This window comes from Coregonus lavaretus (assembly GCF_964263955.1).
Source record: "Coregonus lavaretus genome assembly, chromosome: 30".
NCBI classification, from domain to species: Eukaryota; Metazoa; Chordata; class Actinopteri; order Salmoniformes; family Salmonidae; genus Coregonus; species Coregonus lavaretus.
Window position 1 is genome coordinate 29,053,444 of NC_140017.1, and position 27,988 is coordinate 29,081,431.

Sequence of the window (27,988 nt, forward strand, 5' to 3'; positions counted from 1 at the left end):
AACTTTGAGAAAAAACACTTTATATCAGAGTTGTGCCTCCTCATCAATAGTTACCACAGCCACAAAGTCATAAACCTCGCCCATTTCCAGAATGTATCTTCTTAACAATTTATTTTAAACCCTAACCTTAAATTAAGACCCCCCAAAAATGTTTGTTTTCATTAATTCTTATGATATAGGCATACTGACTACAATGCAGAGTTAAAAAGTAAGAAAAATTAGCAAAAGAAATCCTAATGAAATAGTAACACAATAGAATAACAATAACAAGACTATATAATTTACAAGGAGTACCAGTACCGAGTCAATGAGCAGGGGTAAGAGGTAATTTAGGTAGTATGTACATGTAGGTAGGTGTAAAAGTGACTAGGAAAATCAGGATAGAAAATAAACAGAGGTGAATATAATGGATAATCTGTGATAAAAATATATAAATCAATGATATACAAGCAATTCATCCAATAAAAAGCCCCCATACACGAAGGGGCATGCCAGATTGGTATTATCCTACTGTAAACTACGTTCTTCTCTTTAATAACCTTATAATAATTTATGATAAAGAAAAAATAAAATGTCCTGTCCTGAAAATATTGTAGGTTAATGTTTACACATTAATAACTGGATCTTTACCATTCAAGATGAGCATAAGATGCGCTACTAACTATATTGTGTTCATGTACATATATAAAAAAATGCATTTTTTGTCAACCTAACAGCGAAATTATGCATAACAGTACTCAAGACACACATACTGTATATGTGCATTCAAGTGGTTTGTTTATTCATCTATATTTCATTTTAGATGGACAATAACACTGCCTATCCGGGCAACTAGAGTAAGGCACTGAAACTGGAATGTTTTACACACCTGCATTTTACCTTAAGGATCTTGGAACTTTGTTGTACTTTATCTCTTCCATCTCACCTTTCTTTGTTGTAATAGTCTGCATTCCGCCACTCAAGGTCTTGTCTTTCAATGTATGTAACTTGCCTTATGACTGTGCTCTAGGCTACATAAAAAGACATGTCTATCATCACATTCAGTGATAGACCCATCCCATAACAAAAACAACAACTTTACATACAGTACATAGTGTTAAGGTAAGCATAGCTTTTGTATTTTACCATGTTATTACTATGTTATAAGATTTTGCTGCGTCATCGTTTTATTTAAAATATGTATAATTTCAAAGCAGAACACAAAATGGATGTTTGTATACATCAATTGTTTTTCCATGATCAGGATTTTCAACAAATACTAATTTGTCATCAGCTTTCTGTTCCTCAAACACGATGATCTAAAACAATGAAAACAAGTAAAACAGGGATCCATTAAACAAACTATTCTAGCCAGTTTATGTATCAATGTCTTGATTTGAGGATAAACTGTACAAATAAAGGCTGATACACACTTTATAAGAATACATGGTACTGTAAACATGAGAACAACTTCTGAAAACACATCAGAAGACTAGAACCCTATATCTATTGGAATTTAAAGGAGCTTTTTTTAGTTCTACCTGATTATTTCCACTTTTAAGCCAAGGTCCAGGGAGGTAAAGGGTTTGCTGGGGACCGATGGACCAGTGGCGTCCAAGATTCTGCCCGTTGATAAAGACCACTCCTTTACTCCAGCCCTGTGGATGGAAACACTAATCAGTGACTTGACAATCAGAGTTTAGAGTTTCTCTGGGAACTTCTTTCATCACTATGTGTTTCTGATGAGGGATGGGCCTACTACCATATACACCAATAAACCAGAGATAGCTCTACCACACTATACAAATAAACCAGCAGGGATACAGTATGGACAGGTGGTGCTCTCTATCATAACCACAGAGCCTGTTGGGCTGCTTTACACACAGGCAGTCTGATGAAGGTGTCTCTGGGATGGCCGTCCACATACAGCCTGCCCTGGAAGAACCCTGGGAAGGAAGGCTTCTGGGGGACTGAGTTCCACTGGCTTGCTGCACTCAGTCTGAAACATGGGAGGAGATCACCCATTTAAACAAGATGTGGCAGCATTACAATATGAATCATCTAAACTTTAAAAGGTCAAATGCAGACATTTTTATCTCAATATGAAATAATTTATGGGTAACAATTAAGGACCCTGCTGAGATTGTTTTCAATTAAAAAATAAACAAAAATAGCTTCTTAGCAAAGGGCAATTTCTCAAGCAAGAATTTTGTTAGTACTGTTTGGGAATGGTCTAAGTGGGGAGGGACAAACTGAAAATTAGCTGTCATTGGCTGAGAGGTTTGGAACTCTTTCTTATTGGTCTATTAACTAAATTTACCGCATGGTGATATCACCATGGAAGGCCAAAACTCCGTCCCACCAAAACAGGCTGAAATTTCAGGTGATCTTTTCAAACAGCTCTTACACTAAAAGTGCATTATGCTAATTTTCACAATATTATTGCAACCTCAGTGTGGAAATATTTACAGTACCAGTCCAAAGTTTGAACACACCTACTCATTCAAGGGTTTTGTCTTTATTTTCTACATTGTAGAATAAGTGTGAAGACATCAAAACTTCACATATGGAATCATGTAGTAACTAAAAAAAAGTATTAAACTATTCTAAATATATTTTAGATTCTTCAAAGCCACCCTTTGCCTTGATGACAGCTTTGCACACTCTTGGCATTCTCTCAACCAGCTTCATAAGGAATGCTTTTCTAATAGTCTTGAAGGAGTTCCCACATACAGTGGGGAAAAAAAGTATTTAGTCAGCCACCAATTGTGCAAGTTCTCCCACTTAAAAAGATGAGAGAGGCCTGTAATTTTCATCATAGGTACACGTCAACTATGACAGACAAAATGAGATTTTTTTTTCCAGAAAATCACATTGTAGGATTTTTAATGAATTTATTTGCAAATTATGGTGGAAAGTAAGTATTTGGTCAATAACAAAAGTTTCTCAATACTTTGTTATATACCCTTTGTTGGCAATGACACAGGTCAAACGTTTTCTGTAAGTCTTCACAAGGTTTTCACACACTGTTGCTGGTATTTTGGCCCATTCCTCCATGTAGATCTCCTCTAGAGCAGTGATGTTTTGGGGCTGTCGCTGGGCAACACGGACTTTCAACTCCCTCCAAAGATTTTCTATGGGGTTGAGATCTGGAGACTGGCTAGGCCACTCCAGGACCTTGAAATACTTCTTACGAAGCCACGGGCCTTCGTTGCCCGGGCGGTGTGTTTGGGATCATTGTCATGCTGAAAGACCCAGCCACGTTTCATCTTCAATGCCCTTGCTGATGGAAGGAGGTTTTCACTCAAAATCTCACGATACATGGCCCCATTCATTCTTTCCTTTACACGGATCAGTCGTCCTGGTCCCTTTGCAGAAAAACAGCCCCAAAGCATGATGTTTCCACCCCCATGCTTCACAGTAGGTATGGTGTTCTTTGGATGCAACTCAGCATTCTTTGTCCTCCAAACACTAAGAGTTGAGTTTTTACCAAAAAGTTCTATTTTGGTTTCATCTGACATTCTCCCAATCCTCTTCTGGATCATCCAAATGCACTCTAGTAAACTTCAGACGGGCCTGGACATGTACTGGCTTAAGCAGGGGGACATGTCTGGCACTGCAGGATTTGAGTCCCTGGCGGCATAGTGTGTTACTGATGGTAGGCTTTGTTACTTTGGTCCCAGCTCTCTGCAGGTCATTCACTAGGTCCCCCCGTGTGGTTCTGGGATTTTTGCTCACTGTTCTTGTGATCATTTTGACCCCACGGGGTGAGATCTTGTGTGGAGCCCCAGATCGAGGGAGATTATCAGTGGTCTTGTATGTCTTCCATTTCCTAAAAATTGCTCCCACGGTTGATTTCTTCAAACCAAGCTGCTTACCTATTGCAGATTCAGTCTTCCCAGCCTGGTGCAGGTCTACAATTTTGTTTCTGGTGTCCTTTGACAGCTCTTTGGTCTTGGCCATAGTGGAGTTTGGAGTGTGACTGTTTGAGGTTGTGGACAGGTGTCTTTTATACGGATAACAAGTTCAAACAGGTGCCATTAATACAGGTAACGAGTGGAGGACAGAGGAGCCTCTTAAAGAAGAAGTTACAGGTCTGTGAGAGCCAGAAATCTTGCTTGTTTGTAGGTTACCAAATACTTATTTTCCACCATAATTTGCAAATAAATTCATTAAAAATCCTACAATGTGATTTTCTGGAATTTTTTTTCTCAATTTGTCTGTCATAGTTGACGTGTACCTATGATGAAAATTACAGGCCTCTCTCATCTTTTTAAGTGGGAGAACTTGCACAATTGGTGGCTGACTAAATACTTTTTTCCCCCACTGTATGCTGAGCAATTGTTGGCTGCTTTTCCTTCACTGCGGTCCAACTCATCCTAAACCATCTCAAATGGGTTGATGTCGGGTGATTTTGGAGGCCAGGTCATCTGGTGCAGCACTCCATCACTCTCCTTCTTGGTCAAATAGCCCTTACACAGCCTGGAGGTGTGTTGGGTCATTGTCCTGTTGAAAAACAAATGATAGTCCCACTAAGCGCAAACCAGATGGGATGGCGTATCGCTGCAGAATGCTGTGGTAGCCATGCTGGTTAAGTGTGTCTTGAATTCTAAATAAATCACAGACAGTGTCACCAGCAAAGCACCCCCACACCATCACACCTCCTCCTCCATGCTTTACGGTGGGAACCACACATGCAGAGTAGGGGTGGGCAGTATACCGGTATGAACCGGAATACCGGTATGACTTTATGCCATGATCTGGATTTTGCCATATGGTGCCTATCATGATAAATGAATAAAATAAGGCGTTTTTGTTTCGTTCAAAATTTCAGTCGAGTGATGCAGTCTAGTGGGCTAGTTCAAATTGTTTATCTTTTACTAAAAACAGCCTTAAAAACTAGAAGCATGGACATTACACGCAATCTGCCTGCCAATCAGTCAACAAACAAGCATGCGCAACTGCAGAGTAAGCGAACATTTAGTGAAGTAAACTCCTTTCGTTAGCAAAAGTGTCCGAAAATCAAGCATTGAGGATGACTGAAGACAAAGAAAATAAAGCTATGGAGGTTGATTTGCAGGACGACGAAGCATTGGTTCGAAAAAAGGGGGCCTCCTCTGTCATTTGGAATTGGTTTGGCTTTAAGATATCTGACCTCGATCAACAAACAGTACTGTGTAAGTTGTGTCTACGCATTGTGCCAAAGGTGGAAACACCAGCAATCTTTTTCACCACCTGAAAACCTTGCATGTGCACGAATATGAAGAATCTACCAGAATGTGTGCAACAAACCCCCGGAGCAGCAAAGCAAGTCCCAAGACATCTTCAAGCCAGACCCGCACTCAGCTATCACTCAAGTCATAAATTCATTAGTGGTACTTCCTATGACAAGAAGAGCAAGAAGTGGAATGAGATAACGAGTACAATTACGTATCACAAAGCGAAAGACATGGAACCAATTCAAACGGTGGAGAAAGACGGTTTCAGAAAGTTGATTCGAACTCTAGACCCAAGATCCCGAGCCGTAAATACCAGAACTCTACACAGAATGTTGGTACAGAGTTGCCAACCAAATCCATTACGCTGCATTCTTCTCTACCACCGCCGACATATGGTCAAGCTGGACCACAGAGCCATACATTAGCCTCACGATTCATTACATTGACGACAACTGGATGCTGTAAAGCAGGGGTGTCAAAGTCAAATGGACGGAGGGCCAAATAAAAAATTTAGCTACAAGCCGAGGGCCGGACTGTTCGAATGTTCATTGAAAAATTTTTAAATGACGCATATAGTCTAGTGAACCTAATTGAACCTACTGAAAACCTAACAAATATATTCCAATATGATCAGATAAATAAAGCAATATTTTCTTATGGCTCTGTCAGTAATCTTTAATTTTCAACAGACACAAAAGACAAATTTCCTTTATATAAAAATCCCCATAACATGAACATTAAATGAAAGAAACCGGTATTCAAGGCACCATCAGTAGCCTATATTTTCTATTTTAGCAAAAGTGGGCTAAATTTACTTCAAAGAAAAAAACAATAATAGCAATTTTCTATCATCCACTCAACTGAAATATTTTTAAAATATAATTGGATTGAAATACAATAAAATAAAGTGCAAAAATCTATTAATCAAAAACAACACTTTGTTTAAGGAGAAGTAACATGCAGTGAAAACAAATATTAAACTTTAACTTTTAAACTTGAACTGAGTAAAAACTCTAAATATGTGATTGCACAGTAATGTTCACTTGTTTGAGGTTGAGGGTGATACTTGGTGGTGTCCCATCTTTTCCACAAGTTCATCAATGTTCGGGGTAAGGCTCTGAGCTGAGGAAATCCTCAGAATTGAGTGGAGGTGTTCAGCAGTAAGTCGACTTCTGTGTGATGTTTTGTTCAGGTTCATCAAAGAAAACAGTTGTTCACACAGGTATGTGCTGCCAAACATAGACAACGTTTGAGCAGCCTGGATGCGCAGCTGGGGCATTGTGTCGGGGAGGAAACGGGCGAACTCCGCAGCACCCACTGCCGCATATTTTGCCCTCAGTGCATCATTGCATTGGAGGTCAATCAACTCCATTTGGAGGTTTGGTGGTGAGCTTTCCACGTCAACAGCAAATGGGTTACCGAGCAGTTCCAACCTGCTTTTTTGTGCTTCAAAGTCAGCAAATCGGCGTCGAAAGTCAGCGGCAAGCATACCTATTTTATCAGCCAACTGTGCGCTCGGGAACGCACTGGTAGAGAGCTTCTCTTTCATGGTCTGGCAGCTGGGAAAGTGGCTCAAATTTTCTTTCCGCATCTGCGTCTCCCACAGAGTCAGTTTGGTTTTAAATGCCTTCACTGTACTGTACATATCAGAGATGACATGATCCCGACCCTGCAGCTGCAAGTTCATTGCATTCAGATGACTCGTAATGTCACACAGAAAAGCCATTTCACACAGAAACATTTCGTCTCGGAGTTGTGTTGTGTCTTTCCCTTTGCTGTCCAAGAACAGACAAATCTCCTCACAAAGCTCGAAACATCTTTGAAGCACCTTTCCCTGGCTTAGCCATCGCACCTCTGTGTGATAAGGCAAATCACCATGCTCCGTTTCTAACTCCGTCAGAAATGCCTTGAACTGGCGGTGATTCAAACCTTTGGCTCTGATAAAGTTAACTGTGCGCGTGATGATGCTCATTACATGCTCCATTTTCAAGGCTTTACCGCACAACGCTTCCTGGTGTATGATACAATGATAAGCTGTCAGCTCACCTGTCGCGTTTTCCTCTTGCATCTTTTCCCGTATCTTCGCCACCAGTCCGCTCCTGTGTCCACACATCGCAGGTGCTCCGTCGGTTGTCAAACCCACGAGTTTTTCCCAAGGCAGCTCCATCTCATTTACACATCTTGACACCTCTTCATACAAATCATGCCCCGTAGTTGTGCCATGCATAGGACGTAAAGCCAAAAACTCCTCTGTCACGCTTAGGCTGGAGTCCACTCCGCGGATGAAAATTGACAACTGGGCAATGTCAGAAATGTCGGTGCTCTCATCCACAGCCAAGGAATATGCAATGAAATCTTTTCCCTTTTTCACAAGCTGCTCTTTTAGATTGATGGACAACTGGTCTACTCTCTCGGCAATGGTGTTTCTGCTCAGACTCACATTTAAAAAGAGTTGCCTTTTTTCTGGGCAAACTTCGTCACAAACTTTAATCATGCAGTTTTTGATGAAATCCCCCTCCGTAAATGGCCGGGCTGATTTAGCGATCTCTTCTGCCAAAATAAAACTGGCCTTGACAGCAGCCTGGCCTTGTGATTTGGCTTTTTTGAACAGAGCCTGTCGAGATTTGAGGCCTCGTTTTAATTCCTCTGCCTTTTGTAGCCTTTGTTCCATGTCCATATTCTTGTTTTTGTCCGCGTGTTTCGTTTCATAATGTCGTCTCAGATTATACTCTTTCAGTACCGCCACACTTTCTCCACACAGAAGACACACACGTTTTCCAGCTACCTCCGTGAACATATACTCCGACTCCCACCTTGTTTGAAACCCCCGGTTCTCAGTGTCCACCTTCCGTTTTGCCATTTTTGATGGGTATCTGAAAGTTAATTTTACTGTGATGCTGACGACTGCTGTGCCAATAAATATTGAAATGAAGCAGCCTACTGCTCGGTGCGTCACCGTTGCATTGTGGGAAATGTAGTATTGGTGCGTGTAAAAGATCTGCGGGCTGCCGGCTTGCTGCGGTCTGCGGGCCGGTTCTAATAATAAATCAAGATCATCCCAGGGGCCGTAAAAAACCTTCTCGCGGGCCGGATGTGGCCCGCGGGCCTTGACTCTGACATATGTGCTGTAAAGCAAATGCCTTCAAACCTCTTATTTCCCAGACGACCACACCGGATAAATAATTACAGCTGGGCTGAGGGAGGCACTTTCATCTTTGGGCTTGAAAGAGTCTCGTCAAGTATGTACAGTAAGGGAAAAAAGTATTTGATCCCCTGCTGATTTTGTACGTTTGCCCACTGACAAAGAAATGATCAGTCTATAATTTTAATGGTAGGTTTATTTGAACAGTGAGAGACAGAATAACAGCAAAAAAAATCCAGAAAAACACATGTAAAAATTTTATGAATTGATTTGCATTTTAATGAGGGAAATAAGTATTTGACCCCCTCTCAATCAGAAAGATTTCTGGCTCCCAGGTGTCTTTTATACAGGTAACGAGCTGAGATTAGGAGCACACTCTTAAAGGGAGTGCTCCTAATCTCAGTTTGTTACCTGTATAAAAGACACCTGTCCACAGAAGCAATCAATCAGATTCCAAACTCTCCACCATGGCCAAGACCAAAGAGCTCTCCAAGGATGTCAGGGACAAGATTGTAGACCTACACAAGGCTGGAATGGGCTACAAGACCATCGCCAAGCAGCTTGGTGAGAAGGTGACAACAGTTGGTGCGATTATTCGCAAATGGAAGAAACACAAAAGACCTGTCAATCTCCCTCGGCCTGGGGCTCCATGCCAGATCTCACCTCGTGGAGTTGCAATGATCATGAGAACGGTGAGGAATCAGCCAAGTACTACATGGGAGGATCTTGTCAATGATCTCAAGGCAGCTGGGACCATAGTCACCAAGAAAACAATTGGTAGCACACTACGCCATGAACGGCTGAAATCCGGCAGCACCCGCAAGGTCCCCCTGCTCAAGAAAGCACATATACAGGCCCGTCTGAAGTTTGCCAATGAACATCTGAATGATTCAGAGGAGAACTGGGTGAAAGTGTTGTGATCAGATGAGACCAAAATCGAGCTCTTTGGCATTAACTCAACTCGCCGTGTTTGGAGGAGGAATGCTGCCTATGATCCCAAGAACACCATCCCCACCATCAAACATGGAGGTGGAAACATTATGCTTTGGGGGTGTTTTTCTGCTAAGGGGACAGGACAACTTCACCGCATCAAAGGGAAGATGGAGGGGGCCATGTACCGTCAAATCTTGGGTGAGAACCTCCTTCCCTCAGCCAGGGCATTGAAAATGGGTCGTGGATGGGTATTCCAGCATGACAATGACCCAAAACACACGACCAAGGCAACAAAGGAGTGGCTCAAGAAGAAGCACATTAAGGTCCTGGAGTGGCCTAGCCAGTCTCCAGACCTTAATCCCATAGAAAATCTGTGGAGGGAGCTGAAGGTTCGAGTTGCCAAACGTCAGCCTCGAAACCTTAATGACTTGGAGAAGATCTGCAAAGAGGAGTGGGACAAAATCCCTCCTGAGATATGCGCAAACCTGGTGGCCAACTACAAGAAACGTCTGATCTCTCGGATTGCCAACAAGGGTTTTGCCACCAAGTACTAAGTCATGTTTTGCAGAGGGGTCAAATACTTATTTCCCTCATTAAAATGCTAATCAATTTACAACATGCGTTTTTCTGGATTTTTTTGTTGTTATTCTGTCTCTCACTGTTCAAATAAACCTACCATTACAATTATAGACTGATCATGTCTTAGTGGGCAAACATACAACAATCTGCAGGGGATCAAATACTTTTTTTCCCCCTCACTGTATGTCTACCCACAGCGGATCGAACATTGGAGCTGAACAAATGGACAAGACTAGGGTGTTTCGGACACAGGCTACACATTGCGATTGGTAGGTTTCAACGTCCAAAACACAGAGCTAGGTAGAAAAATAACGTAACTTAAAAACAACATAACTTAAAATGCTGAATAACTGTTGTATTCCTTATCTCCTCTGTTTAAAGTTATAGCTGACTACACTGTCTGATCCTTCTTTTACGTTAAGCCGAATATATACAGCTATGCAAATCTTTAATTCTTGTAATTTGTAAATGTGTGCAATATCCAAACATAACATGGATTACATTGCTTTTATTTATAATTTATACATTAGCCTATGGTTTCAATATATGAATCCATCCTTTCTCTTTCAATAATAAATAGCCTACTCAGTAAATTATCCCATTTTCTAAAGCAACATAGCTCTCTTAATCACAACAGTTGTATGTACATCTATAGATGGATTTAATTTGTAATCATGCCCAGTGTCCATGCTGTAAATTGTTGTAATTATAGCAGATGCAATGTTATTTATATTGAATAATTGTGATTCATATGTAATTATTTTTCAACTTTTAATTTTTCAGAGAGGAGTGTCCAAAACAGCACATTGGTCAGCACATTTTCCTATAGTTGGAAGAAGCAGAAGGCCCTGACAAGTGCACAGAATAAACTGAGCCTGCCCCTCCACAAGCTCATCATGGAATCCCCGAAAAGGTGGGGATCTCGACTGCAGATGATGGAAAGAGGCCTGGATCAGGAAAAGGCCATCACACAAGTCCTGGCAGCAGACAAAAAAACACGGCACCTTGCACCCTCCTGGCAAGACATTGAGATCTTTGAATCTATCACGGCAGCACTTAAGCCCCTCCAAGGATTTCACAGATGCCCTGTCAGGAGAGATATACGCGAGTGTGTCCAATCTGAAGCCGGTCCTCCATTTGTTCAAGACGGAGGTTCTGAAATCAAATGATGGCGAAGCCAAACTGACCCGAGAGATTAAGATGAGGGTGCTCAATTACCTGAATGACAAATACATCGACACTGAAACCGATGAGCTGCTCACCATGGCTACCTTTCTGGACCCAAGGTTCAAGACCACCTACATGACCACTGAGAAGCTGGTGGAGGTGAAGGTGAGAGCTGCCTCAGAGATAGAAGCCCTCCTGGTAGGGAACACAGCCGTGGGAGACTTCTCTGTTGAAGAGGTCCAGAGTGAGAGAGAGAAAGAAGCTGCCACTGCTCCACAACCAGCAAATAAGTCCAAGAAGAGCCTTGGGAGCTTTAAGAAAACCAGTAGTGCACCTGCCTTAAGAACCCAGAGACAGGTCATCGAGCAAGAGCTGGACAGCTACACTCTGATGATTGCAGCAGACAGTGAGGCTGATCCTTTGGAGTGGTGGCGAGTTCACGCATCCAACTTCCCACAGGTGAGTTGTCTGACAAATAAATACTTATGCGTCCCTGCCACAAGTTCACCCTCTGAGATAGCATTTAGCACTGGGGGCAATGTGGTCACACGCCACAGGGCAACTTTGAAGCCAGAAACTGTCAATAGGCTGATGTTCCTGGCACAGAACTTGTGAAGAGGGAGGCAGTGAATTGTTACATTGTGAACTGAGAAACATACAGACTGTCTGGTTAATGCTTGAAGAAGTTAGTTTGAAAAGGTTTACAACTTGAATTTTATGCTGAAAAAAAGACTGCACTACTTATATTTGGCAGGAATTTCTTCCCCACATTCTCTTTACATCCCGAGTACTTTAAATATTTATATTTTTTATTTAACTCATAACTTTGTTTGTTTCATGTTTGCACAGATTTACCACAGAAGTAAACATTTTGCAATGCCCCCTTTCTGTTTCTATAATGTTAAAAGCAATATTTTGTCATTTATTAACTTTGAAGGGCTCATACATTTTTTTAAACAAATCGTACAGTATATCGTGATATTATATCTTTATCGTCCGGACAGTGGAAAATATTGTGATATGAATTTATGTTCATATCGTCCACCCCTAATGCAGAGATCATCCGTTCACCTACTATGCGTCTCACAAAGACACAGCGGTTTATTTGGGCTGCAACCTAAGGTGCAGTTAACTCTAAAACGTATCCTCTGCAGCAGATTTAACTCTGGGTCTTCCTTTCCTGTGACGGTCCTCATGAGAGCCAGTTTCATCATAGTGCTTGATGGTTTTTGCAACTGCACTTGAAGAAACTTTCAAAGTTCTTGAAATTTTCGGGATTGACTGACCGTCATGTCTTGAAGTAATGATGGACTGTTGTTTCTCTTTGCTTATTTGAGCGGTTCTTACCATAATATGGAATTGGTCTTATACCAAATAGGGCTATCTTCTGTATACCAACCCTACCTTGTCACAACACAATTGATTGGCTCAAACGCATTAAGATGGAAAGAAATTCCACAAATTAACTTTTAACAAGGCACACCTGTTAATTGAAATGCATTCCAGGTGACTACCTCATGAAGCTGGTTGAGAGAATGCCAAGAGTGTGCAAAGCTGTCATCAAGGCAAAGGGTGGCTACTTTGAAGAACCTCAAATATAACATATATTTTGATTTGTTTAACACTTTTTTGGTTACTACATGATGCCATATGTGTTATTTCATAGTTTTGATGTCTTCACTATTATTCTACAATGTAAAAATAATGAAAAACCCTTGAATGAGTAGACGTGTCCAAAATGTTGACTGGTACTGTATAAAACACAGAATAATACTGTTTATGACTGCACTGGGCCTTTAAGACAACCTGATATGCCAGTTAAACGTACAATGACAACAGTTATACAACGGGTGGGTCTAATCCTGGTTGGTTAAAACCGTATTCCAGCCAGTGTCTATTCCACAAGTTACCACCAGCGAAAGCTATGACGTTGAAATGCCTATTTACTCTGTTCCATCTCACTACGCGATCCACTGTCTCAGCCCAACCAGACAATTTATAAACTTGATCTCCACTGTAAAAAGCATCTAGACATTATCTCCCATTTCTTTTAGACTAGCAATTGGTTTTCAGTAGATAAATACTTATTTCAGGAGATTTGTATAAAACATGCAGTCTGTCTCTCTGACATTTGCAACATTGTTTCAATATTGAAATTCGATCTCCAGCTGTCCCATAGTAATGAATGTGTAGGAGTCGGAATGCGGGATGAGACAGACAGGCAGGCAGCTTTTCTCAGCCAGTCGAAATCATGAATCAGCATAATTTTTATGGACCTATACAAAGAAATGTCAATACAAAAAAACAGGTAAAACTAAACGAATGCAGCTAGTTTGTAGTCTTTCCAGCTTCAGTTTGAAGTGATTGTGTTAGCTGTGTTGTTGGCTAGCTCCTCTGAACAACAGTGTCCTGATGAGAGCGCACATTTTCTATGACAGGTGAAATCGAGCAGCAGTAGCTCATTCTTATGAATGTATCCAAATAAATGTCACAAGAAAACAGCTTAAACAAATGCAAATGCAGCTACTTTGCTGTTATTCTGGCTGCACTGTTTGATGTGACTGTAAATTAGCCGTAGTTGGCTAGCTAGCAAGCAAGGGATAAGAACGTTGCCAGCCAGTACGGCAATAGAACATTTAGAACGAACGATTGGGTCGCGTCCATAGATACAGAACAAAAAAACGTAACAACTGGGTCGCATCTCTGGCAAGCGAGCCGATAGAACGAATGACTAGCTGGCTTGGGTAGCAATTCTAGATTTGTGTCAGGACTATATCTCGTGGAAGGATGAAATAGTATAAATTAATTAATCAAAATAAAGTTTATGAAAATATGTCAATCATTATTTGAATATGTTGGAAACCCGTTGTATAAAAGTAATAATGCCCTCAAAGCCGGTGCGTTTAGATTCAAGCTATAGGTGTGCTGCCTAACAACACCTGTGCCAATATATCCTCCAAACACCGGCTTTTCGGGCATTATCACTTAAATGATAAACTGTAAGAGTCAGAATGTATAAATTAAATGATCAGGACAAACCTCTTTAGGAAGTTTGGTTTCATATCCAAACAGTAGATTGTAAAGCCCTTCAGAGGCACGTGGTTCAATACAATGTCTCCCACCAGACCTAGAACAGGGTGATATGTGACTAAAGATTAAGAGCTGCATGGGCGAGTAACAATACAATTATTCCAAGACCTCATGGATACTGTCGCTATTTGTTGAGAATTCAGGTCTATCCACTTTAATGACTATGTACAGTTGTCACAGCAATGAAGGATTACACCTGAAGGTCTACAGTTCCTTCAACATATGCTTTCTGCCATGGAATTCTGATTGTTAAAGTGGTAGTAACTAAGAATAGCATACCTTTACGCTGATCATCCAGGGCTTTCCCATAATTCACTCTTCCACAGTTCTCCACAAGTAAACTCAATGTTCTCTCCCCCTTCAATGGAAAATACATAAAACATGTGGAAACCACTAATTGAAGCACTACAGTCAACAATGCATAGTACCCAGAGACAATAGAGGAAACGTGGCTTTCAGTTGGACTGCAGAGAGTAATTGATCAAGTCCAATCTTCCGCTGTGCTATAGGATAAGCAGCATGGACTTGTTTTCCATTAACAGGCAGGTGCAAAGTTAGTGATTGTGATTCCTCTTTGTTAGAACAACGTTTGTCTGAAAACTTTCTGTTGGCATCATCCTGGCACCTCAGTAACAAACGCATTTATCAGCATCACCAGAAGCTTTCACCTCTAACATGGTGTTGAATATTAACTAGCCAGTTTAGAAAGCAGCACACCTATAGCCTGAATCTAAATGCAGAGTATCACCATACCTTCCCATCAGGCAGTGCAAACTCCACCGTTTTATAGTCCAGGATTCCAACAAAGTGTCTGTCCACAAACACCTAGAAGACAAGCCAACTTTATTAGTACAAATGATGTATTGTCATACGGTGTGCACCATTCAGTATAGTACATTCATGCCATTTAGCTGTGTCTGTCTGTACTCACCAGGGCCCTGTCTTTAACATTTTTCTTGGAGTTCAGAAGGCCTCCACTGCTGATGGTGGTCTCATATAGAGTGTAGCCATAGGACTGACCATTGTTATTGTTGACAGGAAGGTTCTCCATGTTGACAGGCCCCTCTGACTTCAAGGGCTTGATGATGAAACAATTCAATGTAGTGCATTCAATTAAATTAAGACCATTATGGAATCAACATCAACCCTTGAAGAGATAGAGCATTGCCAGGTCACAGTAGACAGCATGCTACTTGGCCCCTAGCTGCTCACCTTCTCAGTAAACTGCAGGCTCTCCCACAGTGACAGATGCTGCTGAATGACGACAGGCTCATACACTCTCCTGGCCTGGAGAGAAGGAGCCTCAGGAAGCTTCTCACCTGAGTCACACAGATACATGTGCCAAGTTAGACATTTTCTCAAATGACATATGGTGCCTGTTGTTTTCCAAAACGCAAATAGTATTGTATGTGAATGTTTGAAAGAGAAAGCATACTGTGAAACTGGCTGAATAAATTCCTCAAGAGCTGATACTTGGTGGTGTAATCTCCGGCCTCGGATAACGGAGCATCATAATCTAAAAAAAAAAAAAAGATCCAGATGACAACGTTTTTCTTTGCAAGTAATATTACATTTGGGAAATGTCCGTTCATAGGATACATAAAACCTACCATAGCTGCCGACCTGAGGTTTGTAGGTGCCAAGGTTTGCCACAGCTCCATTCATGAACCCAAAGCTGGTTCCACCATGGAACATATAGAGGTTGATGGATACACCTCGCTCCAGTATCTGTGACACCACAGCCAACATGTCTATCAGAGGAGGAGACAGAATCAATGCTAGACGGTGGCCACTCATACAGTCCTTAGATTGATGGATGGATGGTCCCATGTGGCTCAGTTGGTAGAGCATGGCACTTGCAACGCCAGGGTTGTGGGTTCAATTCCCACGGGGGACCAATACAAGCAAAAAATGAAAAAGTATGCACTCACTACTGTAAGTCTGCTAAATGAGCGTCTGCTAAATGACTAAAATGTAAATATGACATGATCTTAACCTAGTTTGTAATTAAACTTACCCTCTGCTGGAAACACATGGTGAGATTCACTCCAGACATCGAACCACCCAGACCAGTACTCCATTACAAGCAGAGGTTTCTGGGGCTACAGTAAGGGCAAAGTCACACTTAGCCTTTGGACCACTATGTTTTCTCAGATGCAAGACACAATAGAAGAAAATAGAGAATCATTACCTGCAGGTATGATAAATATTGTATGGTTCCATAGGCCAGTCTTTGAAGGTTTACCGTCTTGAGAACTTAAAAGAGGAGGGGTTCAAGTAAAACAAAGGTAGACTAAATAAGGATATTTTCTAGCAGCATCATTACTCTATTGAAATCAAATGGCACAGCGATGTGCTATACTGTACATGTCAACTAATAGTCTTGGAAGGATCCTGCTTGATTATGTTCCCTTGGAGAGTTCATCAATGAGCTTGACGCCTTGATAAGTTCCTTTCCTGAGGATGGCTCACCCCTTCTGGATGAAATCTTGCGACTTGTGATGGCCGGCCGCTCAACAACCTGCCCGCTTGACCCTATCCCCTCCTCTCTTCTCCAGACCATTTCCGGAGACCTTCTCCCTTACCTCACCTCGCTCATCAACTCATCCTTGACCGCTGGCTATGTCCCTTCTGTCTTCAAGAGGGCTAGAGTTGCACCCCTCAAAAAATCTACACTCGATCCCTCCGATGTCAACAACTACAGACCAGTATCCCATCTTTATTTTCTCTTCAAAACTCTTGAGCGTGCAGTCTCTAGCCAACTCTCCTGCTATCTCTCTCAGAATGACCTTCTTGATCCTAACCAGTCAGGTTTCAAGACTGGTCATTCAACTGAGACTGCTCTTCTCTGTGTCACGGAGGCTCTCCGCACTGCCAAAGCTAACTCTCTCTCCTCTGCTCTTATCCTTCAAGACCTATCTGCTGCCTTTGATACTGTGAACCATCAGATCCTCTTCTCCACCCTCTCCGAGTTGGGCATCTCCGGCGCTGCTCACTCTTGGATTGTGTCCTACCAGGTGGCGTGGCGAGAATCTGTCTCCGCACCATGTGCTCTCACCACTGGTGTCCCCCAGGGCTAAGTTCTAGGCCCTCTCCTATTCTCTCTATACACCAAGTCACTTGGCTCTGTCATATCCTCACATGGTCTCTCCTATCATTGCTACGCAGACGACACACAATTCATTTTCTCCTTTCCCCCTTCTGATAACCAGGTGGCGAATCGCATCTCTGCATGTCTGGCAGACATATCAGTGTGGATGTCGGATCACTACCTCAAGCTGAACCTCGGCAAGACGGAGCTGCTCTTCCTCCCGGAGAAGGACTGCCCGCTCCATGATCTCGCCATCACGGTTGACAACTCCATTGTGTCCTCCTCCCAGAGTGCAAAGAACCTTGGCGTGACCCTGGACAACACCCTGTCGTTCTCTGCTAACATCAAAGCGGTGTACCCGATCCTGCAGGTTCATGCTCTACAACATTCGCAGAGTACGACCCTATCTTACACAGAAAGCGGCACAGGTCCTAATCCAGGCACTTGTCATCTCCCGTCTGGATTACTGCAACTCGCTGTTGGCTGGGCTCCCTGCCTGTGCCATTAAACCCCTGCAACTTATCCAGAACGCTGCAGCCCGTCTGGTGTTCAACCTTCCCAAATTCTCTCACGTCACCCCGCTCCTCCGCACACTCCACTGGCTTCCAGTTGAAGCTCGCATCTACTACCAAACCATGGTGCTTGCCTACGGAGCTGTGAGGGGAACGGCACCTCCTTACCTTCAGTCTCTGATCCTACACCCAAACGAGGGCACTACGTTCATCCACCTCTGGCCTGCTAGCCCCCCTACTTCTACGGAAGCACAGTTCCCGCTCAGCCCAGTCAAAGCTATTCGCTGCTCTGGCACCCCAATGGTGGAACAAGCTCCCCCATGACGCCAGGACAGCAGAGTCACTGACCACCTTCCGGAGACACTTGAAACCCTACCTCTTTAAGGAATACCTGGAATAGTATAATACTAATCCTTCTACCCCCCCTTTACTACCACTGTCTTTTGTCTAAACTAACACCTGACTTATTTCACCTGCTAGCACTGACTTGTTTAAAGAAATGTACTTACTGTGATCAAGATGTGGTTGTCCCACTGGCTATCCTAAGTTGAATGTACCAATTTGTAAGTCGCTCTGGATAAGAGCGTCTGCTAAATGACTTAAATGTAAATGTAAATTACCAAATCTCAAGATCTAGCAATAGAAATTCATTACCTCCGTCCACTCCTCCACATTTTAGCCCCTCCCGGTTGTCTGATGTCAGCAGAAGTTCATTGATCCCTCTGGATAGTAGAGCCTGCCAAATGAGAGTACAGTTTTACTATACATTTAGAGGTCACTGCAAAAGTCTATACTGGGCATACAGTATGATGCAGATGGTGAGAAACAGTACAGTATCAAAGTACCTCCTTTATAAAAGACATGTATCGTTCATCCTTTGCATATGAGCCATACTCATTCTCCACTTGAACTGCAATGATGGGGCCTCCCACTTCAAACTGTAAAACAAAGAGGACAACATTTATTGACAGCTAGCCCACTAATGCCCCTGCGAACCTCTCTAACAGATATCAGGACTTGATAACTTGGATAATAAGGTAACTTATTTACATACTTGTAGAGGCTTAATGATTGGGATGAGTTCGTCAAAGAAAGAGGTCACTGCTTCTGTGAAGCCAGGGTAGGTTGTTCTCAACTTCATGTTTTTGTCACGTAACAGCCAGCTGAAAGGAAAATAACCGTTATAAGGCTGTCTCATTGGACATTCAACATGTTGACTTGTGTAAAATTGGACTACAAAGTTAAAGGCTTAAAGTAATGGAAACAACCTGGGGAGCCCTCCTAAGTCCCATTCAGCACAGATGTAGGGTCCTGGCCGCAGAATCACCCAGAGCCCCAACTCTGCTGCTAGGCTGATGTATGCCCTGAGAGACACAGAGAAAAACAGAGAGACAAAGCTCAACAGCTCTATCAAACATATCAATGTCTTCCTTACTTTAAATCCAACTGGTCCTGGAAGTTGAAAACCCCCCTCTCTGGCTCATGAAGGTTCCATGGCACATATCTGAAAGATAAACCAGTCATTCTCAGTATCTCTCCATAGTAGAGCAGCAGTGAGTGGTGGTATAAGAGGACATGAGGTGTTCTGTGTGTCCCTACGTGGTGAGAGTGTTGACCCCACAGGCCCTCATCTTCAGCAGCCGGTCCTCCCAGTAGGCTCTGGGGACGCGGAAGTAGTGGATAGAGCCCCCCAGGATGCGAAAGGGCTCTCCCTCCAGAGTGAATTTAGAGGAGTTGGCCCTCAGTCCCTCTTTCTGGCTCATTCTCCTCACCTCAGGCTGCAAGGAAAAGACAAAGCGCTGGTCAACTTCAGATTGTTGGTCAATATTACATTGTCTGGATCTCTTATGAATGTTATGAATAATCACACTTAAGACAATAATTAGAGAGACTGTGTAGTGACTAATAAATGCATACAACTTGTAATGTACTGTATGATGATAGCTATCAATTCTGGTCATAATATAGGCTGTTAATCTAAGTCAGTCAATTCAACACAATATCCTTATGCAGATTGACCAATCTCAACTAATGTCAAATTCAAGAATCTTACTGTGTACGTTGATTTTCACAAAGTCTAAAGCTGAAATAATTTTCAGTATAGCTTATACCTATCTACTGAAGCAGAGCTCGCGTTGAAGGCTTGAACGAATGGAGAACAATGAAGAAAGGCCTAGAATGGTATGAACAATGGAAACCATTGTTGCTTCAGAACACGGCTGTTCTTTTTGTGAAGCCATAGTATACTGAACGCAACATGTAAAGTGTTGGTCCCATGTATTATGAGCTGAAATAAAAGATCCCAGAAAAGTTCCATACGCAAAAAAAAGCTCATTTCTCTCAACTGTTGTGCACAAATTTGTTTACATCCCTGTTAGTGAGCATTTCTCCTTTGCCAAGATAATCCATCCACCTGACAGTTGTGGCATATCAAGAAGCTGATAAACAGTATGATCATTACACATGTGCACCTTGTGCTGGGAACAATAAAAGGACATTCTAAAATGTTTGTCACACAAGACAATGCCACAGATGTCTCAAGTTGAGGGGGTGTGCATTTGGCATGCTAACTGCAGGAATGTCCACCAGAGCTGTTGCCAGAGAATTGAATGTTAATTTCTCTACCATAAGCTGCCTCCAACGTCGCTTTAGTGAATTTGGCAATACGTCCAACCAGCCTCACAACCGCAGACCATGTGTAACCACGCCAGCCCAGGACCTCTACATCTGGCTTCTTCACCAGCGGGATTGTCTGAGACCAGCCACCTGGACAGTTGATGAAACTGGAGGTTTGCACAACCGAATAATTTCTGCACAAACTGTCAGAAACCATCTCAGGGAAGCTCATCTGTGTGCTCGTTGTCCTCACCAGGGTCTTAACCTGACAGCAGTTTGGCGTCGTAACCGACTTCAGCAAGAAAAAGCTCACCTTCGATGGCCACTGGCACGCTGGAGAAGTGTGCTCTTCACGGATGAAACATGGTTTCAACTGTACCGGGCAGATGGAAGAAAGTGTGTATGGCGTCGTGTGGGCGAGCGGTTTGCAGATGTCAATGCTGTGAACAGAGGGCCCCATGGTGGTGGTGGGGTTATGGTATGGGCATGTATAAGCTATGGACAACGAACACAATTGCATTTTATCGATGGCAATTTGAATGCACAGAGATACCGTGACCAGATCCTGAGGCCCATTGTCGTGCTATTCATCCGCCGCCATCACCTCACGCTTCAGCATGATAAAGCACGTCCCCATGTCGCAAGGATCTGTACACAATTCCTGGAAACTGAAAATGTCCCAGATCTTCCATGGCCTGCATACTCACCAGACATGTCACCCATTGAGCATGTTTGGGATGATCTGGATCGACGTGTACGACAGGGTGTTCCAATTCCCGCCAATATCCAGCAACTTCGCACAGCCATTGAAGAGGAGGGGGACAACATTCCACAGGCCACAATCAACAGACTGATCAAATCTATGCGAAGGAGATGTGTCGCGCTGCATGAGGAAAATGGTGGTTACACCAGATAATGACTGGTTTTCTGATCCAGACCACACCCTTTCCTTTTTAAAGTATCTGGGACCAACAGATGCATATCTGTATTTATATATATATATATATATATATTTTTTTTAATGAAATACCTTATTTACATAAGTATTCACACCGTTTGCTATGAGACTTGAAATTGAGCTCAGTTGCATCCTGTTTCCATTGATCATCCTTGAGATGTTTCTACAACTTGATTGGAGTCCACCTGTGGTAAATTCAATTGATTGGACATGATTTGGAAAGGCACATATAAGGTCCCACAGTTGACAGTGCATGTCAGAGCAAAAACCAAGCCATGAGGTCGAAGGAATTGTCCGTGGAGCTCCGAGACAGGATTGTGTCGAGGCACAGATATGGGGAAGGGTACCAAAACATTTCTGCAGCATTGAAGGTCCCCAAGAACACAGTGGCCTCCATCATTCTTAAATGGAAGAAGTTTGGAACCACCAAGACTCTTCCTAGAGCTGGCCGCCCGGCCAAACTGAGCAATCGTGGAAGAAGGGCCTTGGTCAAGGAGGCTCCAGATTTCCTCTGTGGAGATGGGAGAACCTTCCAGAAGGACAACCATCTTTGCAGCACTCCACCAATCAGGCCTTTTTGGTAGAGTGGATCAAGGGAAAGATTAATGGAGCAAAGTGCAGAGAGATCCTTGATGAAAACCTGCTACAGAGCGCTCAGGACCTTAGACTGGGGTGAAGGTTCACCTTCCAACAAGACAATGACCCTAAGCACACAGCCAAGACAACGCAGGAGTCGCTTCGGTACAAGTCTCTGAATGTCCTTGAGTGGCCCAGCCAGAGCCCGGACTTGAACATCTCAGGAGAGACCTGAAAATTTGCTGTGCAGCGACGCTCCCCATCCAACCTGACCGAGCTTGAGAGAATCTGCAGAGAAGAATGGAAGAAACACCTCAAATACAGGTGTGCCAATCTTGCAACGTCATACCTAAGACTAATCAAAGCTGTATTCGCTGCCAAAGGTCCTTCAACAAAGTACTGAGTAAAGGTTCTGAATACTTATGTAAATGTAATATTTCCGTTTATTTTAATTTTATAATTTGCTCAAAGAAAATAAAAAACGTTTTTTGCTTCGTCATTATGGGGTATTGTGTGTAGATTGATGAGGGGGAAAAAAAACAATTTAATCAAAATGTGGAAAAAGTCAAGGGGTCTGAATACTTTCCGAATGCACTGTATCATTCACAATTATCCATCAGACACATTTTCGGAATGTTCAGGCCAACAGAACTTTGACCTCTACGGTACAAATCAGAATTACTAGTATAAATTGCTTTAAAAAATAAACCCTGATACATTTGAAACTTTGTTTGACAAGTGGTTCCTAAAGGCCATGAAATTACCTTTCAAATTATATATAATATAACCAACTTTGAAAGCACCACCTACAAATATTGTTTAAAAATAGACCAAATTTTGCCATTGACATTAAAATGTTGGAAGCTTAGCCATAGAATTCCATGTAGTGGCTAATGTTTTGGATTGTAACTTTGGTGATAGAATCTCCAAATTGCACACACACAGCTAGAACAGGATTTAAAAAAGATTTGCAGATACAGTGGCTTGCGAAAGTATTCACCCCCCTTGGCATTTTTCCTATTTTGTTGCCTTACAACCTGGAATTAAAATGGATTTTTGGGGGGTTTGTATCATTTGATTTACACAATATGCCTACCACTTTGAAGATGCAAAATATTTTTTATTGTGAAACAAACAAGAAATAAGACAAAAAAAAAAAAAGACTATTCACCCCCTCAAAGTCAATACTTTGTAGAGCCACCTTTTGCAGCAATTACAGCTGCAGGTCTCTTGGGGTATGTCTCTATAAGCTTGGCACATCTAGCCACTGGGCTTTTTGCCCATTCTTCAAGGCAAAACTGCTCCAGCTCCTTCAAGTTGGATGGGTTCCGCTGGTGTACAGCAATCTTTAAGTCATACCACAGATTCTCAATTGGATTGAGGCCTGGGCTTTGACTAGGCCATTCCAAGACATTTAAATGTTTCCCCTTAAACCACTCGAGTGTTGCTTTAGCAGTATGCTTAGGGTCATTGTCCTGCTGGAAGGTGAATCTCTGTCCCAGTCTCAAATCTCTGGAAGACTGAAACAGGTTTCCCTCAAGAATATCCCTGTTTTTAGCGCCATCCATCATTACTTCAATTCTGACCAGTTTCCCAGTCCCTGCCGATGAAAAACATCCCCACAGCATGATGCTGCCACCACCATACTTCACTGTGGTGATGGTGTTCTCAGGGTGATGAGAGGTGTTGGGTTTGTGCCAGACAGAGTTTTCCTTGATGGCCAAAAAGCTCAATTTTAGTCTCATCTGACCAGAGTACCTTCTTCCATATGTTTGGGGAGTCTCCCACATGCCTTTTGGCGAACACCAAACATGTTTGCTTGTTTTTTTCTTCAAGCAATGGCTTTTTATGGCTTTTTTCTGGCCACTCTTCCATAAAGACGGCTTAAAGTGGTCCTATGGACAGATACTCCAATCTCCGCTGTGGAGCTTTGCAGCTCCTTCATTGTTATATTTGGTATCTTTGTTGCCTCTCTGATTAATGCCCTCCTTGCCTGGTCTGTGAGTTTTGGTGGGCGGCCCTCTCTTGGCAGGTTTGTTGTGGTGCCATATTCTTTCCATTTTTAAATAATGGATTTAATGGTGCTCTGTGGGATGTTAAAAGTTTCAGATATTTTTTTTTATAACCCAACCCTGATTTGTACTTCTCCACAACTTTGTCCCGGACCTATTTGGAGAGCTCCTTGGTCTTCATGGTGCCGCTTGCTTGGTGGTGCCCCTTGCTTAGTGGTGTTGTAGACTCTGGGGCCTTTCAGAACAGGTGTATATATACTGAGATCATGTGACAGATCATCTGACACTTAAATAAAGTCAATGTGTGTGCAATCTAACTAATTATGTGACTTCTGAAGGTAATTGGTTGCACCAGATCTTATTTAGGGGCTTCATACTAAAGGGGGTGAATACATATGCACGCACCACTTTTCCGTTATTTATTTTTTAGAATTGTTTGAAACAAGTAATTTTTTTTCATTTCACTTCACCAATTTGGACTATTTTGTGTATGTCCATTACATGAAATACACATAAAAATCTATTTAAATTACAGGTTGTAATGCAACAAAATAGATAAAACACCAAGGGTGATGAATACTTTTGCAAGGCACTGTAGAGGGTCATCACAGGATTCATGCATTAACCCCACAGAAGCCTTTTCCCAATATGGCCGGCAAACAATTCAATGGGGTCTTATTTAATCAATTTCGCATGACTATACCTGTATGTTTGAAATATAGGCCTAATTGTAGTATGCCCAATAATATCTTAAAATGTTAATAGTGATGTAGAAAGCACAATCAAATATGCCAGGTGTGCCAGATATATAAAGACGTTAAAGTATTCACTGAATTGTGGTAAGAATGTGCCCAAAAAGATGTAAAATGTCTATGTACATGTGAATAGTCATTGATGTGAGCTGATTAAAATGATATACAATGTTATCCTATTAACTGTTTTTATAAAACAGAGGACTGGAAACTTGTACAATTCCATACGAATGCCAATACAATACAATGACTATGAGGTTAAAGTGCAGACTGTCAGATTTAATTTGAGGGCATTTTCATCCATATCGGGTGAACTGTTTAGAAATCACAGCACTTTTTGTACATAGTACCCCCATTTTAAGGGACCAAAAGTATTGGAACAAATTAAATTATCTGTGTATTAAAGTAGTCAAAAGTTTAGTATTTGGTCCCATATTCCTAGCACACAATGATCACATCAATCTTGTGACTCAACAAACTTGTTGGATGCATTTACTGTTTGTTTTGGTTGTGTTTCAGATTATTTTGTGCCCAATAGAAATGAATGGTAAATAATGTATTGTCATTTTGGAGTCACATTTATTGTAAATAAGAATATAATATGTTTCTAAACAGTTCTACATTAATCAAATCAAATTGTATTGGTCACATGCGCCGAATACAACAGGTGCAGACATTACAGTGAAATGCTTACTTACAGCCCTTAACCAACAGTGCATTTATTTTTAACAAAAAAAGTACAAAGAAAACAACAAAAAAAGTGTTGAGAAAAAAAGAGCAGAAGTAAAATAAAATAACAGTTGGGAGGCTATATATACAGGGGGGTACCGGTGCAGAGTCAATGTGCGGGGGCACCGGCTGATTACGGGGGCTACCATGATTACGGATAGTCCTGAATGAATCATGAATAATGATGAGTGAGAAAGTTACAGACGCACAAATATCATACCCCAAAGACATGCTAACCTTTAAACATTACAATAACAGGGGAGGTTAGCATTTTTAGAGGGGTATGATATTTGTGTGTCTGTAACTTTCTCACTCATCATTATTCATGATTCATTCATGATTTTTAAAAATAGTTGTAGTTGGTGTTTCAAAGTTGGTTATATTATATCATTTGAAGGTCATTTCATGACCTCTCAGAACCACTTGTCAAACAAAGTTGAAAATGTATCAGCATTTCCTTTTAAAGTAATTTATACAACATTCCGAAAATGTGTCTGATGGATAGCTGTGAGTCGAAGCTTTCAAAATGATATATGATTAAAGGGTATACATGAGCAATAACTTGTTGTATACTGGCATTGTTTGTCATAGGGTAAACAATCCCTATGGGAAAAATGAATGGGATGGAGGGATGAAAGAGTGACAACACAGAGAAAGCTGTCATTGCTGCACTGCTATCACACATTTACCAACTCTAGGGACATAGACCTTCAAGAAAATCACTATGAGACATCGTCACCAGTATAATATAGTACAGCATAAAGGTTGAAGCTGACAAACAAAGTCAGGAATTGCAGGGATGGAACGTAAGTCGCAGAAAATAGAGGTTGTGGTGGCAGCTGCAGAGAAGTATTTGGGTGTACGAGATTTGACGTTAGAATAGTTACAGGGTGTGTTGAATGGTGGTGTCCCATCCTTTCAGGTTGTTGGCCTGAGGTAGGACTAGATAGGTTTAAATAGTTCAGTAGAGTGGTGGGTTTTTAATGAGTGTAGGGTTAGACGGTAGGGTATTTGTTGATCTAGTTGTCTTTTTTCAAGCAAAGTTTAAGGGAGTTTAGTCCAGTCTAGTAGGTGGCGGTAATGCAACATTTATTGGATGCCAACCGCCGTTAAACTAAAGAAGAAAAAGAAAAAGACGTCAGGAATAATAGCGTCATCTTGCGGACAGTTGGGCCGAGCAAGAATGTGATGGCTGCAGTTCAGCGTGTGTGCGTGAGAGTTTGAAAGTTACATGGGTAAAATAAATTGCGCCTTTTCCCATTACAATCTAGTGTAAACAGTAGGCTATGACGCCAAATGGTATGATTCCGGTCTTGCAAGTTCGCCTGACCTGTCTTTTTACTGATTTTGGTTGTAAGGACAAAACATTAGTTTTGCCTACCAGTCGGTACAATATATAACAACTATCCGTTTCATAGTGCCTATTGAAGGCGAGCAATATACTACGACTACCAAAACGCACAATGTAAAGGCTACTGCCTGCTGAAAATCGAATTATGATAGCCTAGTGAGAAACACTATGGGCTTTGTCAGAACTAACAGTAAGCCTTTCCACTTGCATTAGGATTGGAGTTTTGTGCAGATTGATATTGTAATTCATTATGGTCTATAGCTCTCACCTGTATTTTCCCCTTGAGTGAATCGCCCGTACTACAGTATTATTAGCCTGTTCTTCCGGTGATGTGTTGTCTGCCACGGGGTCTTTGAAGGCGTGGGCTGTCAACGCAGCTGTTGCAACGTTGCATCGTTATTCGTAACATTTTTTAAATGCATCCATGATCGTCAGGCTGTCTCTCACACGGAGACGGCGGTATGCCATTCTCGGTTTTATTATCGTCGGATATATCATCTTTCAATTCACACGGTAAGACCAAAGATTGTTATAAATAAACGAAGATAAACCACAGGTCTGTCGTGTCAAATTGAAACAAATGAGTCATAGTGGGCAGAGCCAAGCACGAGATAGCGAGATCCTATTGGTGCGTTCTAGCCAATATTTGCATATTTCCGTTAGGGAACGCCTACTCTGCAAAGGGCGCAACAACGCAATTCGCCTTTACACTCCTTCTAAACATCGCAATTTTTAAAAACTTTGGCAAAGGGTAAAGTCTACAAAACTTAGTGCACCCTGTTTGTAACATATTCTAGTTTTGGGAACAGAAAACTGTATTGAGATCAAATGTTTAATTGATGAGAAACTTAGCAGAATGTCGGACAAAATCCATCTCTTTCCATCTTCTCCCACTACCGGCCACTGGGCTTCCTCTCACTATCATATTTGGTAGTGAGTGGAAACGCAAGCGAATGTTTCACATTTATACATCCGGTGAAATATCTGTCTCATTGTTCTATCTGTGGTAAGACTTTATGGGCAGGGCTCGAGAGTCTGTGCAAAGTTATGTCCTGTTTGTTGTTGTTTTTCCTCATGTTGTCATGGACCTGCAAATGCATCAATAGGCAACCAGTATCCCAAACGGACCCTTTTCAAACTGGTTATTTAAAGAAAATGTATTATAGGCAATGCTTTAAAGACAATTCATAATGACAAAATGTTATCAGATTGTGAAATATTATTACACAGAAGAGGTAGGACTATACAAATGTGAGAAGAAGAAAAATAATATGCAATCAAT

At 41.8% G+C, this 27,988-nt stretch overlaps 1 protein-coding gene and 1 pseudogene across 3 annotated transcripts in view; one reads left to right on the forward strand and one right to left on the reverse strand.

The window, feature by feature from the left end:
- Positions 1-27,256, reverse strand: LOC311105655 (beta-galactosidase-1-like protein 2). Of its 2 annotated transcripts, none has more exons than XM_084147871.1 (19): positions 26,975-27,256; positions 19,312-19,490; positions 19,148-19,216; positions 18,981-19,076; positions 18,767-18,875; positions 18,558-18,650; positions 18,367-18,448; positions 16,301-16,365; positions 16,127-16,211; positions 15,720-15,860; positions 15,545-15,625; positions 15,322-15,428; positions 15,041-15,187; positions 14,863-14,934; positions 14,389-14,467; positions 14,059-14,146; positions 1,864-1,978; positions 1,521-1,637; positions 1-1,298 (listed from the first exon to the last, which is right to left on the reverse strand). In XM_084147871.1, exons 2-19 carry the CDS (start codon positions 19,473-19,475, stop codon positions 1,188-1,190), a joined length of 1,821 nt encoding a protein of 606 aa, XP_084003997.1. In that variant the 5' UTR covers positions 19,476-19,490; positions 26,975-27,256; the 3' UTR covers positions 1-1,187. The 2 variants fall into 2 exon arrangements, with proteins under 2 accessions (XP_084003997.1, XP_084003996.1); XM_084147870.1 differs by lacking the exon at positions 26,975-27,256 and adding an exon at positions 21,359-21,987.
- The window catches only part of LOC311105656 (beta-galactosidase-1-like protein 2), a 38,964-nt pseudogene continuing 38,106 nt past the window's right edge, over positions 27,131-27,988 (forward strand). Inside the window, exon 1 of the transcript XR_014615855.1 lies at positions 27,131-27,219. The product of XR_014615855.1 is annotated as a beta-galactosidase-1-like protein 2 (transcript). The remainder of the gene's footprint in view (positions 27,220-27,988) is intronic.